The sequence below is a fragment of the Engystomops pustulosus genome, chromosome 6, assembly GCF_040894005.1.
Source record: "Engystomops pustulosus chromosome 6, aEngPut4.maternal, whole genome shotgun sequence".
Lineage (NCBI taxonomy): Eukaryota > Metazoa > Chordata > Amphibia > Anura > Leptodactylidae > Engystomops > Engystomops pustulosus.
This window is the reverse complement of record NC_092416.1, coordinates 62372725-62391644: the sequence shown is the minus strand read 5'-3', so window position 1 is coordinate 62391644 and position 18920 is coordinate 62372725. Positions and strand designations below refer to the sequence as shown.

The following is an 18920-nucleotide window of genomic DNA, read 5'->3' as shown; positions in this document are numbered from 1 at the left end:
ACAAACAATATCAATCATTTGCTGAAAGTGGACAACCTGTAAGGTGTATTCTGTAGTCATCAGTCATTGCTGACACATGTAGGCGAACTTTTCCCAGAGGGCGCATAACTATAATTTTTGCATTCTTTGTTAGCTGCTAAAGGACTAAGCTATCCATATTTACTCTTTTGCCCGATATATTTTGTCATTTTCTTTTTAACATTTGTTCCTATCTTTATCCTCTCCAGGCTTATGCAATGATGTTGTCTCTTTCTGAAAATACTTCTCTCCATACTTCCCACAACTCCCTGGATGCCTGGTTGAACATGGCTGGAGCAGCATCAGAATCAGGAGCTTTTAATCCAATGAACCATTTGTAAACAAAGAAAAAATTCAACAATACACATATCTGTGATGTCACCCATTAAGCTATGAAAAACATAGCTTAAGGCAACAAGGGGTCACTAGAAGCCAGTTATTCGGATGTTCCAAGCAATCTCCATCTGCTTAATCATTCCTCTGTTCATTTTTTCTGGGTCTTCTCCAAAAAGTTCTTCTCTACAAAGGTTATTTTAAGCTCTTGATAAATTTTATGTATTTACTTCATTATGTTGATTCTTAAAGAGTAGATATTTTGCATCACATAGCTTTCAAACCACTAGAGACATCTTATAAACAGCAAATTCTAGATTCGTATTGCTAGTGGGAAAGTATACGGTGCTGTACAAAACTATAGACTCTAGTTTTAGGCCTCTGAAATTCATTTTGATCAAAATATTTGCCATAAAGCTCACCTGGGTGCCTGACACTGAGTATCTGTAAGAAGAAACATGTATTCTTAGATCTATCAAATGATTTAAATTGTAAAAAAAAAAACTTAATATATTCATCATGGTGACTTATACAGCAGTTCAAAACAGAGACAGGGCCCTACAGAAAATGGTATAAAAGTTATGATTAGGCAAAAATGAAAACATAAAATGAAAGGATTGAAATACAATTTTAAACAGATTATTTTAAAAATTTTAAAATTGATCTTAATATTTTAGAGCAGAAAAAAGGTTAAGTGTTTTTTACTTGCACAAACATTGTACAAGAATTTGTCACAGAGCTGGAATGGAGCTATAATTATATTAAATTGGAGCTAATATGGAGAGACCACTATAGCAGAGTTATAAGAGTTTCCACACAAACAGTATCCACTGAAAATGGAAGTGCTGCAGAATTGGCAAAACATACATTTTGGAAGTTTTTGGAATTTTCGGTTTCAATTTCTGATGTAACTCGGAAGTATTTAAAGCTGCTACCATGGCAATCTTTTTCTATTCTTATGATATTCCAATCTCAACATTTACAAGACATTCCTTTCTTGGCATCATAAATGATTGGGGGAAGCTTAATGTTATTTCCATGTTGTTATAATTTAAATTATTATTCATCGGGGGCCATTAAAAACAAAAAAAAAATTGTCATTTGAAATAAAAAAAAATCTTAATCTGTATATATTTGTTGGAATTTGCCCCTTCAGATTTGTCTCTTATTTACTTCTATAACAGTATTTTTTTTCATGAAATTTCATTATTGTGAAAACATGTTAATATAAGCAACTAGTGAAGGACCAAAACACGTGAACAAGGTTTTGTGGTGTTAGAAATTTTCATGTGCCAAATAAGGTTATTTTTAGCAATTTTGGTTGTCATTTGCTGATTACAGCATTTATAGTATTTAGACTCTTAATTTCAGTAGATAGATGCTTAAAGCTGTGATCAATTTTCATTTTAATGACTACCACAACTGATCTTGCTGCAATACTCCAGGACAATCATACGTTTGTAAAAAAAAAAAAAAAAGGTTCCTAATTATTATTTTTTGGTTTTTCTTTTTGCCTAAGTATTGTATTTATTTGTTATTTGCTAGGGGAGGGTGTACAAAGACCATTTAAGTCTTAAAAAAATGATTTTCTAAAAGTTCACGTAGGCAAATAGCAGCATTGTGAGTTAAAGTAACTAGTTTCACAATTACATGATGGTGGGTGCCATATTTCTTAAATATGTCACTGTCAAAAAGCTCAAAGATGCTTAAAAGCACTCTGTAATGTACTGTATTAAAAGCACTAGACACCTGGTTAAAAACAAATGTAAATATGTAGGAGTGTGGAAAATGTAGTGAAATAATGTATACATATCCCTTTATCAAAGGCTTCAAAAGTCAGATAATTTTGACAGGGATTTGGGTCAAGAGCAGCAATGACCATACTGATCATTTCACATACTGTTCTCATAATGGCATTTCAATGTATACACTGGAACAGAAACATAAACACCCAAATCTATTTTAAGTTCATTGTAAGAGTTTTGTCTCATTTTATTTCATTTTTGTAAAAAAAAAAAAGTGAACTGAAAATTTTCAAAACTGTATCATAAAATGCTGGTAAAGACAGGCACAGCGTCAGATGGGCCCACCAGAGTAACAGAGGATCCTCCTGTGGGCCCAGGCTCTGCACCTCATATTGGTAGGCCTCCAGTATAATTTAAGGAAGGGTGGGCCCCCAGTTTAATTCAATGGAAGATGGCCCACCAGTATAATTTTATCTTGTGAGCCCAAAGAACCCCAGTCCGACACTGGACAGGCAACATTTTGCAAACTCAATGGCTGATATTACAGTGTGTGACTCATGCAGGACAATTTATTATTTTTTCTAATTGGAAATTTTCCCTGATATATATGATATCTGCATCAAAAGGGCATCATCTAAAAAAAGAGGAAAATATAAAGAAAAGTCTTGTGGTTTTAAATTAAAAAAAAATATTGCAAATCGAAACAGTATTTTTTATCATGTTCTAGTGTTATAAAGATAATTTAAAATATTTAATGTACTTAAAACACAGCTCTTAGATCATTCATAGTAAAATATAAAAAAATTGCATTTATACTCCCACATTGAGCATATTATAAACATGGGTTCAATAATCAGGAAGAAATCATAAAAGCATGAAGGTTAATAAAACAGTATGGCACAAACACTTCCCCTTTGAAAACTTGCACTTAGTATATTAACCCTGCTTTTATATTTCTGATTATTGCCAAGTGCTGTAATAGTGTTCATTAATAGGAGTTCATTCAACTTTAGGCTTAACTTTAAAAAGAGGTCACAATAAATTATCATTAATTTGAGACTTTAAAATGTTGTGCAATAAACACGTTCAGTAATTGATACCAAATAGAAACATTTTTTAAAACCTGACACTTAAATTTGGTCAAAAAAACAGAATATTTTATTGGCTGCAGTAAAGGTTTCAGGCTTCGTGTTGTGTAACTTGGAAGAAGCCCAAGGTCTTGAAACAGTGAACAGTAAAATAAAGCTAAATGAGAACAAAAAGGAAATGAAATAGAAAATTAAACCCCTCTGCTGTTTCTGGGTACATCTAAGGTGTCCTATATACCTGTGTGTATGTGACCTTTAAAAACTTTTTTAAAAGGCAAGGTAAGATTTTTTTGAATGCATGACTCCAGTATTTCACATTTGTCTATTCATGTTCATTTAAAGAGTAAAGTAGAAACTTACAAAATTTTATGTCAAACGGGACCTAGACCACACAGAAAAACTATGGATTAGTGATTAAAAAAATTACAAAATTAGTATTTTGTAAATAAAATTATATGTCAGCCCTTCTTTCAATAGCGTCCGTTGATCCTGACCCCAATATTTGTAACTAACGATAATAATTTAGAGAAAAAATATATATTTATTTGATGACAGCTAACTAGGGGTCAATTAGTACTTACTCTAGCATTTTAGTAGTACAAACAAATTGGGATATTTCAAAAAGAAATTTAAGATGTCTTGGACACCCAGGCCAACCCTAACCCACCGTATTTACTGTAGTGTGCCCCAGAAAATCGGCAGACACTATTGCTGAAATCTCCACCATGGTCTAACCTGGTGGGGATCACTTCCAGATATACCAAAAGACTGGAGGCGCTTAGTATTTCCACCCTGCAGCGCGCCGGAAGGGGGAGGGGGGAATTACTTTTAAATAAAATACATGTTAACATATAAGAAAGATTTAAAACCACAATTCTATTAAATAATGATTTTTTTACCCAGTTGGCCCAATACCTGTGCAGCCATTGATTACCTTTTCTATTTAATTGTCTGTCTGTTCTCCAGCCTTTTTGCCATCAAAAAATAAATGTTCCCACAAAATCTGTGTTCTTTAATCTGAATGAGAAGGGGTGTTTTAACAGTTAACAGAAGATTACTCTTTATAGTTGTTCTCTATGAAGCTACAGTGAACTTACAAAAGGTGGGTGTTTATAATAAAAAACACAATAAAAAAATATTATCTTGTATCCCTTATAAAAAAAAAAAAGGTTGTACATTACGGGAAAAACACAGTTGTAAATGTCTGGATTTCATTTTGGTGTTTTGAGGAAAACGTTTTTGGAACAATTCAATTTTTTTGTTCCATTTTCATCTGGATTGTATATTGCTTCTGTTATGTTCATAGGCAAATCTGTGCATGACTGGTGGGCTAGCCGTCAATGTGTCTGTTTGTGAATTTTTTTTAAAGAGGAAAATCGAAAAAGTAAAAAAATTTAAAAAAAAGAAATAAATAATAATGATAAAAAAATCTGTAGATGCACTTACTGTATATGTGATTAGGTTCTTTGTCCGGGACTTGATGCTTCAGCTGCCGATGATATAGAAAAGACAGCTGTTAATATGAAAAATTTTAAATCGCTTATGTGGGAAAATATAAAGGAAAAGATATGAAGTGTTGAAAAAAAAATTACAAAAAGCGATTTTTTTTGTGGGGTGGGAAAAAAATTCTTTTTGATGCTTGTGATAAAAAACAAAATGTACTTGAGTAGAGAAATTCCTTAAGATAATGAATAAGAAAGCTGATTTTGAGTTTAATGCTGTAGAATAGGAATGTATACCAAATGTAATCTTTCCAATGCTACAATGAATTTATACATGAGATTGATATGCAATAAACCTGTGTGCTTTTTTAAAAGCTGTTCTGGTTTGTAATTTTTGTGACTTCTTGTACAAAAAAAACAATTCCAACAGAAATGTACCATTTTGTGAAACACACCCGATGCCAACCATTTGGCTCTGGTGCCTCCATTGTTCTTTTTACCTCCGCAAGCACCCTCCTAAAATGGTGCAATCTTCATGGGAGCTATAGACCACCCACATAATCCCCAACACCGTGACTGTATATTTCAGACACCATCCCTGCAGATATTTGATGGTTTGATTGAACACATGAATATAAGAAATTTTGTATATTAAGAAAGTACCTCTTTTTCCACTTATTCACTTTTTTAATAGTTTCCTAGCTGTACAAATACTATAAGATTGCACCTTTCTTGGGAACTTTGAATTGATACAAAATACAATTCTATTAAGATGTCAGATTATATAGAAAGTCTACGGAGTGGAAAGGGGTAGTAGACTGAGTGATAAGCTCAACGTTTAAGTCTCAACCAACCAGGAGAATGGTAAATACACCAGTGCACTAAGCTCCACTCTTAATACATTCCTCCCATAATGTCCAGAAATGTGTGACCCCTTATATGCAATGGATATGGCCTAGAATGTCCGACGTTACTCTCCTGCGATCAGAAAAAAGAGTAAAATCTTCATAGGAGAAGATAAGCACTAAAATAGTGCAGTCCCTTTGCTTATGTCAGCTGCATCACTATATATAGAAAAGAGATTAATAAAGTATCTTCAACAATGTGAAAATCTTCCACACTTCCACAAGCTGTGTCTGTAGAGGGAACATGCAGCCTTTGCACAATCTAAACCAAGGAATCTGGACACAGATAGAGTTGAACACAATGGTGGAGAATGGAGATGTTGGATCCCCATAACACCATTCAGCCTCTGCTGCTGTTTCCCACTCTGCAGCTGTCACATGGTGATGACATCATGGATGCAGTTTCCACAGCCATATATAGAAACTGCTTTAACCCCTTGCCACACCATGATGTTCCCCAACATCATGGTACGCCAGGCAGTGTATGCAGCAGCTCATGGACTTAGCCATCTTCATACACATTGGGGCACATTTACTTACCCGGTTTTGTCGCAAACCATGATCCGGACGGTCCGACGAAGATGAAGTCCGGCATGATTCACCAAGATCGTGTGCCCAATATACTGCATGTGTCGCTTCCCCGCTGAGGTCCGCCGGAGTTCACTTTCTTCTTCCTGGTGTAAGTGAGTGCATGACTTGCGACACAATTTGAGATGTTAAATCCTGTTTGGACGGCCCGCCCCCCGATTTGTGTCAAATGGAAGCCGGAGCTGATGCGTAAAAATCTGATTGTGTGCGCCAAAACCCCAGTTAAATGCGGCACAAAACGGAAAAATTTGGGAAATCCAATGGAAATGCGTTCCACCGACCCTTAGTAAATGTGCCCCATTGTGTGTTTAACACCCACAGCTAATGCCTGCGATTGGTTTTGCGTGGACACCATCATCTTATGCTGGATTGTGGCCCCCATTCTCCTTTGTGACATCATGGGGGGGGGGCTGTCGAATTGTTACTGTGACAGTCAGGAGTCTATGATTCAGTGCAATCATGGCAGACTGTTATAGATCAATGAGAAAGTTTTCATATACTGCAAAACATTAGTATTACAATATGTTAGAATCAATTAGACCACATAGAGTTCAAGTACCATGGGAGAGGGTGTTTAAAAATACAGTTGAAAAAAATGAAACCCTAAAAAGTTCGATTTGCCCTCCTCACCTTAGAACTGATATAAAAATAAACAAATGAAATCACAAACATATTAGATATCACTGCGTCCCAAATTGCCCAATCTATAAAAATATAAAAGTGGTTATTTATGGTGATGAACAACATAACAGAAAACAGCACCCAAATGTCCGAATTGACACTTTTTTGCCATTTTGCAACACATAAAAAATGTTAATAAAAAGTGATCAAAAGACTGGACAGTCCCCATAATGGTAGCAAGGAAAACATAATCTAATCCTGCAAAAAATGACACCTTATATAGCTCTATACACTGAAGTATGAAAAAGTTATTGGTCTCAGAATATGCCAAAATGAAGATTTTTATTTTTTTTTGCACAAAAGATTAAATAATTAAATTAAATTAAATAAATAAATTTGGTATCACACTGATTGTACGAATCCAAAGAATAAAAGGACAGTTGTCATGTGGAGCGCACAGTGAAAGCGATTTTTTTCCATCTTCCCAGTACGCAGCATGGAATATTAAATACCATCGCTAGCAAGTATCATTTGTTACGCAAAAAAAACAAGTCTTTAGGAAGCTCTGTACATGGAAATATAACAAAAGTTATAGAATTTTCAAAAATGGAAACTTAAAAATGAAAAAGGGCTGCGTCCTTAAGGAGTTAACGACAAGAGAGGTGGGGGTATAATATATGGGGTCCACAGGCAAGCATTATACAGTTGACCATAGTGTCTGACAAATTCTGCTTAAAGTTAAAGGACACCTGTCATCAGGTCTGTGTCACTTGTCCTGTCACCTCTACCTGTTGGAGCAGCTCACAAGGATCCCATCTCAGCCTTTATCTAGTTATTTCATACATTAGTCATTGTAAAATCATCTATTTTTTATCATGTAAATGAGGCTGGTCACATGGTCAGAGGCAGTGATGTCACCCCTGTTCCCCCTCCCCTCTCCTCCCCCTGCTCATGTCTGTGTATAATGTATAGTAAAGCATTGCTAGTGTGTGTATGTCATCTGCTGACATGCTGCATCCTCCGAATATACATGTGAGAGACACAGACATCAGCTACACATGAATCTGACATGTTCTGCTGTATCTCTCCTATACACAGACACATGCAAACACAGGTTGCAGGGGGCGTGGCCACCAGCACCAGGAAGCACATCATTATACAGGCTGTCAGTCATGCACTGGGGGTGTGGCTGTGTCTCCCACTCATGAATAGAGTGGACAGCTTGAATATGCTAATGCTTCATTGCACATTTCACAGGTCATTTGCATACAGCTTTAGGACCTCATTGCTTAGGTTTACAGGCATGTAGAGGGACAATGAAGGGATAGAGGCAATGCTCTCTAATGGCAGTTTATGAAAATATATTTAGTTTAGGGGGGTTATTTTGCATGACGGGTTCTCTTTAAAGAGGGAATTCTAAAAATGATATTTCCCACCCTACCATAGGGTGAAATTAGTTTATAGATGACAGGTTCCCTTTAATAAATTAGTATCCCTGTTTGTCCCCATAGGACATATAATACATTGTAATTAGTTGAATGTGTTAAAAAAAAGGTGTAAATATAGATATCAGGGGTTTTCCCAGGAACTGTCATTGGTTGTCTATCCTCAGGACTGCATGGAGTCAGAATATGTTACTACAGATGTGGCTCAGTTCCATTCAAAGTGAAATAACAACTGTGACATCTGAATATGAAGACAGATAGAAGCTCCTTCTTTCACCACATCAGCACTTCTGGGATGGAAGCATAGATTGCTGCTGAATTGCCACGGCAGTGGTGGGGAGGTCCCCGAGTCTGATATATTAGTGTGTCTGTTAGGCACAGCCAGATCTAATAGGTAAAATAAACAGCAATACAGAAGCATCGCTGTGTAATAATAAAGCTAAAGAGACCTAAAACATTTCTTAAAAATTACAAAAATCTCTCTATGGATGGGGGGAAAACATACGGCTCTCAAAATGCAAAGACAAATTAGTAAACAAAAAAATATAAATCTGGTACCTATATAACTGTACTGAGCTGCCGAAAAGTTAACATGTCCCAAACAGATCTGTCCATGGTCTGACCATGATTACGCTTCTATAGCGAAACGCATAGGTCAGATGCCTGTGCCTAAAGTTTGACTATTATCTCTGCACCGATGTTTGTTCTTTGGATTTTAATGGAATAAAGCTGTAAATTGATTGGATCCTAAGAGTGCTGGATGTTTTTCTGAAGAATTTACACAGAAACAAAATATCACATGTAAGGAGACACAGATGGAGAAGAGGAATTCTAGGAAGTCCCCCTATGAAGTACATCTTCACAATCCAGACATGGAGTGACGTACCTGGAATATTAGCCCAGGGGGGAACATCTCAGCGTGACTCTCCTCCATCACTATGTACAGATTATTTATAAACACTGTTAAAACTTTTATTTTGTGAAATACTTGTGAAATCCCCCAGAACATAAAAGGAGTGAGTCTACCTGTCAGTGTTCTGCACAACAGGTTGGTGACGGTTTGTTAGTCTAGATTCCTATGTCAAGTTCTGTATAACCGGCATAAAAATAACATGTGGTTATTCTATAAATTGCCCACTAGATGGCACTTTAATGCAGGCTCTACCAGAAGCCATAATAGGAATGTGGTAAAGTAAATCCCCCTGATAAATACTACGTGGGGCATTGATAATGGCATTTCATATTTTATATACATATATATATATATATATATATATATATATATATATATATATATATATATATATATATATATATATACAATGTGGAAGTATATATATATATACAATGTGTCCCCTGTGTAGGGGACACATAGGGAGGCATTATATTGTATAGGAGCACATAGGGAGGCACATAGGAAGGCATCTTATTGCACAGGGGAACAGAGGTACATAGTAAGTCACTATACTCTATGGGGACACAGAGACAGGTGCTATACTGAATAGGAACACATAGTGAGGCACTGTACTGTATGGGGGCACAGAGGGAGACACAATACTGCATGTGGATGCATAGGGAGGCTATATACATACCTCCCAACGTTTGGAGAGAGAAAGAGGAACAAAAAGTCGCACCCCCTTTTTTCTAAACAACGCCCATTGCCCCACCCACAAACATAGTGTAATTTCGACCAAACCCTCTATGGACCAATATATTAACCATTAGTTCAACACGGAAACATATAAAACCCCTTTTTAATTTTAACCTCCCTTTACATTTGGTTTTCCGCTTTTATTTATCTGCCCACAATTATACATTATTCTGTCTGTACTGCTACCCCCACCCCTCCACACATGGGGTGGCCCCCTGTCCTCCATCCTCCTCATATTGTGGACCCTGTCCTGCATCCTCCTCACATGGGGTGACCCCTGTTATCCATCTTCCTCTTACTGTGGCCTCCTGTCCTCGACCCTCCTCATACTGTGGCCTCCTGTCCTCGACCCTCCTCATACTGTGGTCTCCTGTCCTCCAGCGTCCTCATACTGTTGCCCTCTGTCCTCCACAATCATCCTGTGATCCAGCAGCTTCTGTCCTTCAGCCTCCTCCTATAGCCACATGTCCTCTAGCCTCCTCCTGTGGCCCCCTGTTCTCCAGCCTACTTTTGTCCTCCAGCTTCCTCTTGTAGCCTTCGCGTGTGGCATCCTGTCCTCCAGCCTCCTTCTGTATTCCAGCAGCTCCTGTCAGCCAGCAGCTCCTGTCCTCAAGCCGCCTTCTCTCCTCTAGCCACCTTCTGTCCTCCCGCAGCTCCTGTCCTCCAGCTTCCCCCTGTGGCATCCTGTCCTCCAGCCTCCTTCTGTCCTCCAGCAGCTCCTGTCCTCCAGCTTCCTCCTGTGGTCTCCTGTATTCCAGCCTCCTCCTGGGCCCTCCTATCCTCCAACCACCTCCAGTTCTCCAATTTCCTCCTGTAGCCACCTGTCCGCCAGTCTCCTCCTGTATCTCTTGTCCTCCAGCCTCCTCCTGTAGCTCCTGTCCTCTATCCTCCTCCTGTAGCCTCCTGTCCTCCAGCCTCCTCCTGTGGCCTTCTATCCTACAACCTCCTCCTGTCCTACAGCCTCCTCCTATAGCCACCTGTCCTCCAGTTTCCTCCTGTAGCATCCTCCTGTGTCCCCCTGTCCTCCAGCCTCTTTCTGCCCCCCATCAGCTCCTGTCCTCTGAGTTCCTCCTGTGGCTTCCTGTCCTATCCTCCAACATAAGGAGACACTATACTACATGGTGTAAAAGAGGGAGGCACTATACTACATGGTGTAAAAGAGGGAGGCACTATACTGAATGGGGACACATATGGATGCATTGTACTGTAGGAGACACATAGGGAGGCACTATACTCTGTGGGGTAAGAGAGGGAGGCACTATACTCTATGGCAGCGGTGGCGAACCTATGGCACGCGTGCCAGAAAGGGCACGCAGATCCCTCACTGCTGGCACACGCCCCATCCTCCCAACCACTGCCAGGTGCGGACAACCACTGTCCATACCTGGTTGTTATGGCTGTTAGCAGTATCGGAGCTGCGCTGCGATACTGCTAACAGCCATGACAGAGCAGGGTGCTGACACTGCCTGGTCTGTCACACTGATCATTGCAGTGCACAGGACGGTAAGCGTCCCAGCGCTGGCAGCGTAATGATGGATGCTGGGCACCTTACTTCGTGTGCGCTGCAGTGATCACCCGGAGGAACGCGGAGTCTGAGGTGAGTTTTTTTTTTTTTTTAATTCAGCGCATTCACGGGGCATAGTAGATCAGCGGGAGGCTGATTTCCTGCCCGCTCCCGCCCCTCCCCTAAGCAACCGACCCGAAACTCACTGCGCCGCTACCACAAGCCCCCCCGCGCCCGAACCCCAGCCCGCTTCTGCCCGCTATCGCAGCCCTACTACCCCCCCCCGCCCCCAAACTCCGCCCACCACTGCAATTTGCCTGCCCGAACTCCGGGCGCTCTCACTACCCCCCCCCCCCCAACTCCGGTCACTGCCCCCCATCACCCCCTCCCCTGGAACTCACGCCTCATAACCCCATTGCCCTGAACTCCAGATTCTGCATTACCCCAGCCCTAACTCTGGCCGCCCACCCTCTGCCCATCTACCCTACCGACCCCCCTTCACCCCCCCACCCCGGAACAACAGACACCTGAACTTCTGCCCGCCAGCATTGCCGCCACCTTGGACAACCAAAGAGTAAGTAACATATGTATTTCTATGTATGTATTATTATATTATATATTTATATGTGCATTTATATATTTATACCTGTGTGAGGGCTTATTTTTTGCGTAACATATTTTACTTCTCATTTATTATTCCATGTCGTGTACTGGGAAGCTGGATTTTAATACTTTCGCTGTGCGCTCCAAATCATTTGTCTCCTTTATTCTTTGGTTCGGAAAAATCACAGTGATTTGTAGGTTTTATTGTGTTTTAATACTTTTTCAATAATTAAAACAGTGTACGAAAAAGAAAATAGTTTCGCCATCTTGTGACGCTAATAACTTTAGTGCACGGAGCTGGGGAGGTGTGATTTTTTTGCTTGAGCCGTTGTTTTCATTGCATTTTGAGGACTGTGTGACCTTTTGATAACTTTTTATTACTCTTTTATGTGATGTAAAATGGTGTAAAAGTGGCGTTTCAGTGTGTATAGGACTGCTGTAATACGAGCTCAGACAGTCCTGTGTAAATTGATTCTAAACTAAACCGTCAGTTTTATGGTTAAATTGCCGTACTGGCACTTTGCGATAAGTAATTAGGTTTTGGGTTGCAGTTTGGGCACTCGGTCTCTAAAAGGTTCGCCATCGCTGCTCTATGGGGACACTGAGGGAGACACTATATTTTATATGAGTACATAGGCAGACACTATACTGTATGAGGGCACATAAGCCATAAGGAGACATGATACTGTATAGGGCTGCAACTTACCGCCGCTGGTGCGAGGGAAGGTGAATGAGGTTGTGGCCGGGGGAGGCTCACGGGTGTGCCTGCAACCCAGGACTTGAGTCGCAGGAGCCCCTGTGACAGTATCCACCCCCCACCCCCTTCGGCCTCCCCCTCTTCTTGGCCTGAACAAATCTCTGCAAAAAGACCATGGTCCAGGATGTTGTCCTGGGGCTCCCAAGACCTCTCCTCCGGCCCAAACCTCTTCCAGCTGACGAGAAAGAACCGCTTTCCTCTGACCGACTTCATATCTGGAACCTCTTTTAACTCCAAGACATCAATGGAATCAGTCTCAGGAGAAGGAGGAGGTACTTGCCGGGAGAAGCGATTCAGGATAACAAGTTTCAGAAGGGAGACATGGAAGAAGCTTGGGATGTCTCCTCCAGCCTCTTCCTGTCTTGCAGCCTCCTCCTCCTGTCCCCAGCCTCCTCCAGCATCCTCCTGTCCTCTAGCCTCTTCCTCCTGTCCCCAGCCTCCTCTTCCTGTCCTCCAGCCTCTTCCTCCTGTCCCCAGCCTCTTCCTCCTGTCCCCAGCCTCCTCCTCCTGTCCCCCAGCCCTCCCTGTCCTTTATCCTCCTCCTGTCCCCCAGCCCTCCCTGTCCTTTATCCTCCTTCTGTTCCCCAGCCTCCTACTCCTCTCCCCCAGCCCCCTCTGTCCTCTATCCTCCTCCTGTCCTCGAGCCTCCTCCTGTCCCCCAGTCCCCTACTCCTGTCCCCCAGCCCCCTGTGTCCTCTATCCTCCTCCTGCCCTCCAGCCTCCTCCTGTCACCCAGCCCCGTCCTCTATCCTCCTCCTGTCCCCCAGCCTCCTTCTGCACCCCAGCTTCCTCCTGTCCTCCAGCCTCCTCCTGTCCTCCAGCAGCCCCCCTGTCCTCTATCCTCCTCTTCCTGTGTGTCGTATCCAATGCACCTACATACACCGGGAAGAAGATGGTGAGCTCCGGCGGACCTGAGCATGGAAGCAACACATGCAGGAAATCGGGCACATGATCTTTGTGAATCGCGTCACAGTGCATTGATGTCGGACAATGCACTTCATTTGAACTCCGTCGGCTGGGTAAGTAAATGTGCCCCAATATGATTTCGCTACCTGCGCAGGAAGCAGCCAGCCTCTTATTATTTCACGAGGCTACTGTGACCTGTGATATTGTTATTGGCAGAGAGGGAGCCACAGGTTTCCATGCTGTGTTGCACACTATGGGGGGATCCAGAAAACAGTCCGGCTTCTTACTGTTTCTCCTAACTGGATGCAAACTAAGCAATAAGAAAATTTTCAAGTGAGGATAGTCCTTGAATATGGAAAGGGTGATGATCCCTGAAATTTATAAGGTTGGAAAATGAGCAAATGAATAAAGAGAGTTCAGAAACACCACACCTTATAAGAATGAATTAATTCATGTTGTATGTTAATACTTTGTACAGGGCCGGCGCTGTGGGTAGGCAAAGGTGGCAATTGCCCAGGGCCCCCTGAAAGGGGAGAATCTCTTCTTTCAAATGAATCTTGAATTTTGTTCCTAGGTGCCATGGATCCAAAGATATTCAGGTTTAAAGTGAGAATATCAGGTGCCATTCTATATATAAAAATCACTCCCAACGGCAGTTTAACTGTTATTATCTCAGTTTTCCTAAAACTTAGAAACACATATTTAGATTCATATAAAAGAGGAGACTCTCTTCTTCCATAGGAAAAAAAGAAGTGAGGTTCTATGTGTCACAGAGCCAAAGATACAGCCCCCTGAAGTGTACCCCTCCCCCCCCTCCAGATTCTTAGCCATCAGTCTACAGGGAGAATTTGCTGCACACAGGAGCTGCTGCACCTCACAGATAATGGAAATATTCACTTTATATGTTACTGCATTTTGAGAATCATAGTATCATAGTATCATAGTATATAAGGCTGGAAAAAGACGCAAGTCCATCAAGTACAACCTTTAAGAATTAAATAAATGTTTTATCCCCATAACCTGTGATATTTTTGCTCTCCAGAAAGGCATCCAGGCCTCACTTGAACATGTACATAGAGTTCACCATAACAACCTCCTGCGGCAGAGAGTTCCATAGTCTCACTGCTCTTACAGTAAAGAACCTTTGTCTATATTGATTGCCTCTCCTCTAGGCGTAGAGGATGCCCCCTTGTCCTGGTCACAGGCCTAGGTATAAAAAGATCTTTGGAGAGATCCTTGTACTGTCCGTTCAGGTATTTGTACATTGTAATGAGGTGTCCCCTCAGTCGTCTTTTTTCTAAACTGAATAATCCCAAATTTTGTAATCTGTCATTGTATTCTAATCCCCCTATTCCCCTAATAATCCTGGTTGCTCTCCTCTGCACCCGTTCCAGCTCTACTATATCCTTTTTATACACTGGTGCCCAAAACTGTACACAATATTCCATGTGTGGTCTGACCAGTGATTTGTATAAGGGCAAAACATTGGGGGATATTTATCATACACTGGCGCTCGTGCGCCAGCGTATGATCGCCCCGCCGCTGCATATTCGCAGCCCGATACATGAAGAGGCTTCTGCCTCTTGATGTATCTGGCTGCCAGTTGTGCAGCGTTTATCCTACGCCAGGCCCTGCAACCGGCGACTTTTCACGTATGAGAAGTCGCCGACAGCAGCGAGTGCGCAGGCGCGGGGACAGTAACGCCCCCGCGCCGCGCCCCTCCTTCACGCCCCACTGGCGGATTGGGGAAAATAATCGCAAAAGCTAGCGATAAGCTAGCATTTGCGATTATTTCAGGGCCTCTGCGCCACTGGCGGTGCGCAGAGGTCCTGATAAATATCCCACTATGTCTTTATCATGAGAATCTATTCCTCTCTTGATACATCCCATAATTTTATTTGCTTTGGCAGCAGCTGCCTGGCTCTGGTCACTAAAATTAAGTTTACCATCCACCAATACCCCCAAGTCCTTTTCAGCTCCAGTTTTACCAAGTAATTGACCATTTATAACATAATTATACTTTTTGTTTCCATGGCCCAAGTGCATAACTTTACATTTATCTACATTAAATCTCATCAACCATTTCTCTGCCCACTCCTCAAGCTTCCACAAATCCCTCTGTAATGCTAAACTATCGACCTCAGTATTTATTACTTTACACAGCTTAGTATCATCTGCAAATATTGAAACTTGACTGTGTAAACCCACTACAAGGTCATTAATAAAAATATTAAAAAGAAGTGGCCCCAATACTGACCCCTGTGGCACTCCACTAGTAACCTCAACCCAATCTGAGAATGTGCCATTAATGACGACCCTCTGTTTTCTATCACTAAGCCAATTACTTACCCAAATACACAGATTTTCTCCTATTCCCAGCAGTCTCATTTTATATACCAACCTTTTATGTGGTACGGTGTCAAATGCCAAAAGTCCAGATATACAACATCCACAGCGTCCCCCAGATCCAGTCTTGAACTTACCTCCTCGTAGAAACCAATCAGATTAGTCTGACAGGACCGATCTCTCATAAACCCATGCTGACGCTGGGTTATAAGGTTGTGCACAGTGAGATACTCCAGGATAGCATCTCTAACAAACCCCTCAAATATTTTCCCCACCAAAGCAGTTAGACTCACGGGTCTGTAGTTTCCAGGATCGCTATTTGATCCTTTTTTGTATATTGGTACCACATTTGCCCCCATGTTATTTCTAAGGGGACCCACACTCTCTGTTTTTAGTTTCTTATCATTTATATACTTGAAAAATAATTTGACTGGGATAATGTTCTCAAAGACAAAAGCCCCCCCCCAAAAATGGGACTTTTTCTCATATATTCTGAAAAAGTCCTGTGAGAAACACATACCTTATGGGAAAAAGCATAAAAGGAACAAGAAAAACCCTATGTGGCTAACTAGTCTTGTAAGGAAAGCAATAAGCGAGAAAGATAAAGCGTTTAAAGTGCTAAAACGTGAAGGTAGCGATGAGGCATTACAGGATTATAGAGAGAAAAATAAATCCTGTAAAAAGGAGATAAAGGCCGCAAAAATAGAGACTGAGAGAAGTATTGCCAGGGAGAGCAAAAATAATCCAAAATTATTTTTCAAGTATATAAATGATAAGAAACTAAAAACAGAGAGTGTGGGTCCCCTTAGAAATAACATGGGGGTCATGGTGGAAGGAGATGAGGAAAGGACCAATCTGCTAAATGTCGCCTTCTCAACTGTCTTTACCCAGGAAAATCCCCTGGTGGAAGACACAATGAGGAATAATGTTAATTCTTTTTATAATGTCAACAGTTTAACCCAGGAAGAGGTACGGTGCCGCCTCGCAACCACTAAGATAGATAAATCACCTGGGCCAGATCGCATACACCCCCGGGTTCTGCATGAACTATGTATCGTGATAGACAGACCGTTATTTTTAATATTTGAAGATTCACTGAGGACTGGTTATGTTCCACAGGACTGGCGCATAGCAAATGTGGTACCAATATACAAAAAAGGATCAAATAGCGATCCTGGAAACTACAGACCCGTGAGTCTAACTTGGGCCATGGAAACAAAAAGTATAATTATGTTCTAAACGGTCAATTACTTAGTAAAACTGAAGCTGAAAAGGACTTGGGGGTATTGGTGGATGGTAAACTTAATTTTAGTGACCAGAGCAAGGCGGCTGCTGCTAAAGCAACTAAAATAATGGGTTGTATCAAGAGAGGAATAGATTCTGATGATAAAGACATAGTTTTGCCCTTATACAAATCGCTGGTCAGACCACACATGGAATATTGTGTACAGTTTTGGGCACCAGCGTATAAAAAGGACATAGTAGAGCTGGAACGGGTGCAGAGGAGAGCAACCAGGATTATTAGGGGAATGGGGGAACTAGAATACACTGACAGATTAAAAAATTTGGGATTATTCAGTTTAGAAAAAAGACGACTGAGGGGAGACCTCATTACAATGTACAAATACCTGAACGGACAGTACAAGGATCTCTCCAAAGATCTTTTTATACCTCGGCCTGTGACCAGGACAAGGGGGCATCCTCTACGCCTAGAGGAGAGGCGATTCTACCATCACCATAGACAAAGGTTCTTTACTGTAAGAGCAGTGAGACTATGGAACTCCCTGCCGCAGGAGGTTGTTATGGCGGACTCTATGTACATGTTCAAGAGAGGCCTGGATGACTTTCTGGAGAGAAAAAATATCACGGGTTATGGGGATAAAACATTTATTTAATTCTTAAAGGTTGGACTTGATGGACTTGGGTCTCCTTCCAGCCTTATATACTATGATACTATGATATGTAACACCAAAAACACACACATGTTCTGGAATAAAGTTTTTATTTCCCACCATCCTCCATTACTTACATCTATGTTATGACGTTCTCACTCAGATTCTTATGAAGCGCGGAGGGTTCTGTTATTGTGCTGATAATACAATGGCGACATCTAAATGTGACTTATTATCTCATTAGCTTGGTTTATTGATATATAGTTATTTATTTGGGTGACCATTGTGTAAGGAACATACAATAACACATCTGTGTGAATTTTCTGCAGTTCCCTTTGCTGCATATTTTGGTGAATATATTGGTGTGGGGTCTGTATGATCTCCTCACATCTTACTGTTTTAGGAAAGTATGTTTTCTTTTTATAAGTATCTAGATTTGTACATATTTTAGAGGAAATTTTGAATGTTAATTGCCAAATGCATGGCCTGGTTGTCTGCTTTCAAAATTCTATAGGTTTTACGGCGCCTTTACATTTTATTCTGTTTTATTGATATATTTTGTAGGTTGTGACTGTCTGAAAAATTTCTAGCTGAAAAGCAGATATTTAGTTATTTCAGTTTTAGTGATATTATGATGATTTATTCATGTGAACATATAAATATGGGACATTTGTGAACTCTACACATCCATCTATTACATTTAGGAGATGTGAAGGTAAATATTTTATGTTTGGAACAAATTTTTTGCCATCAGTCAAATTTTAAGTATTTTTTATAAAATGTTTCAGTTTGAATCAAAATTGCGCCTATGTCTATAAACTCTTTGATGCAATTTTGAAAATGGGGCAAGTATCTGCTTTCAGAAAATATCGGTCCCTCTCCCCAATGGGCCTCACAGTCTAATCAACATACCAGTCATTTTTTGGAGTGTGGGAGGAAACCGGTGGACCAGGAGGAAACCCACACAGACACAGAGAGAACATACAAAATCTTTGCAGATGTTGACCAGCGCTGCAAGACTGTAGTGCTAACCACTGAGCCACCAGGCTGCCCATCAATCTTCCTGTGATCTATCT

The 18920-nt window shown here is 40.9% G+C and overlaps 1 protein-coding gene across 7 annotated transcripts in view; it reads left to right on the top strand.

The window, feature by feature from the left end:
* The window catches only part of PRDM16 (PR/SET domain 16), a 397365-nt gene extending 392966 nt beyond the window's left edge, over positions 1–4399 (top strand). For all 7 annotated transcript variants that reach the window (XM_072156321.1, XM_072156320.1, XM_072156319.1 and 4 more), the window contains one exon: positions 228–4399. In XM_072156321.1, the coding sequence (XP_072012422.1) occupies positions 228–359 (132 nt within the window). In that variant the 3' untranslated portion in view covers positions 360–4399. The remainder of the gene's footprint in view (positions 1–227) is intronic.
* The last annotated feature ends 14521 nt before the right edge of the window (positions 4400–18920 follow it).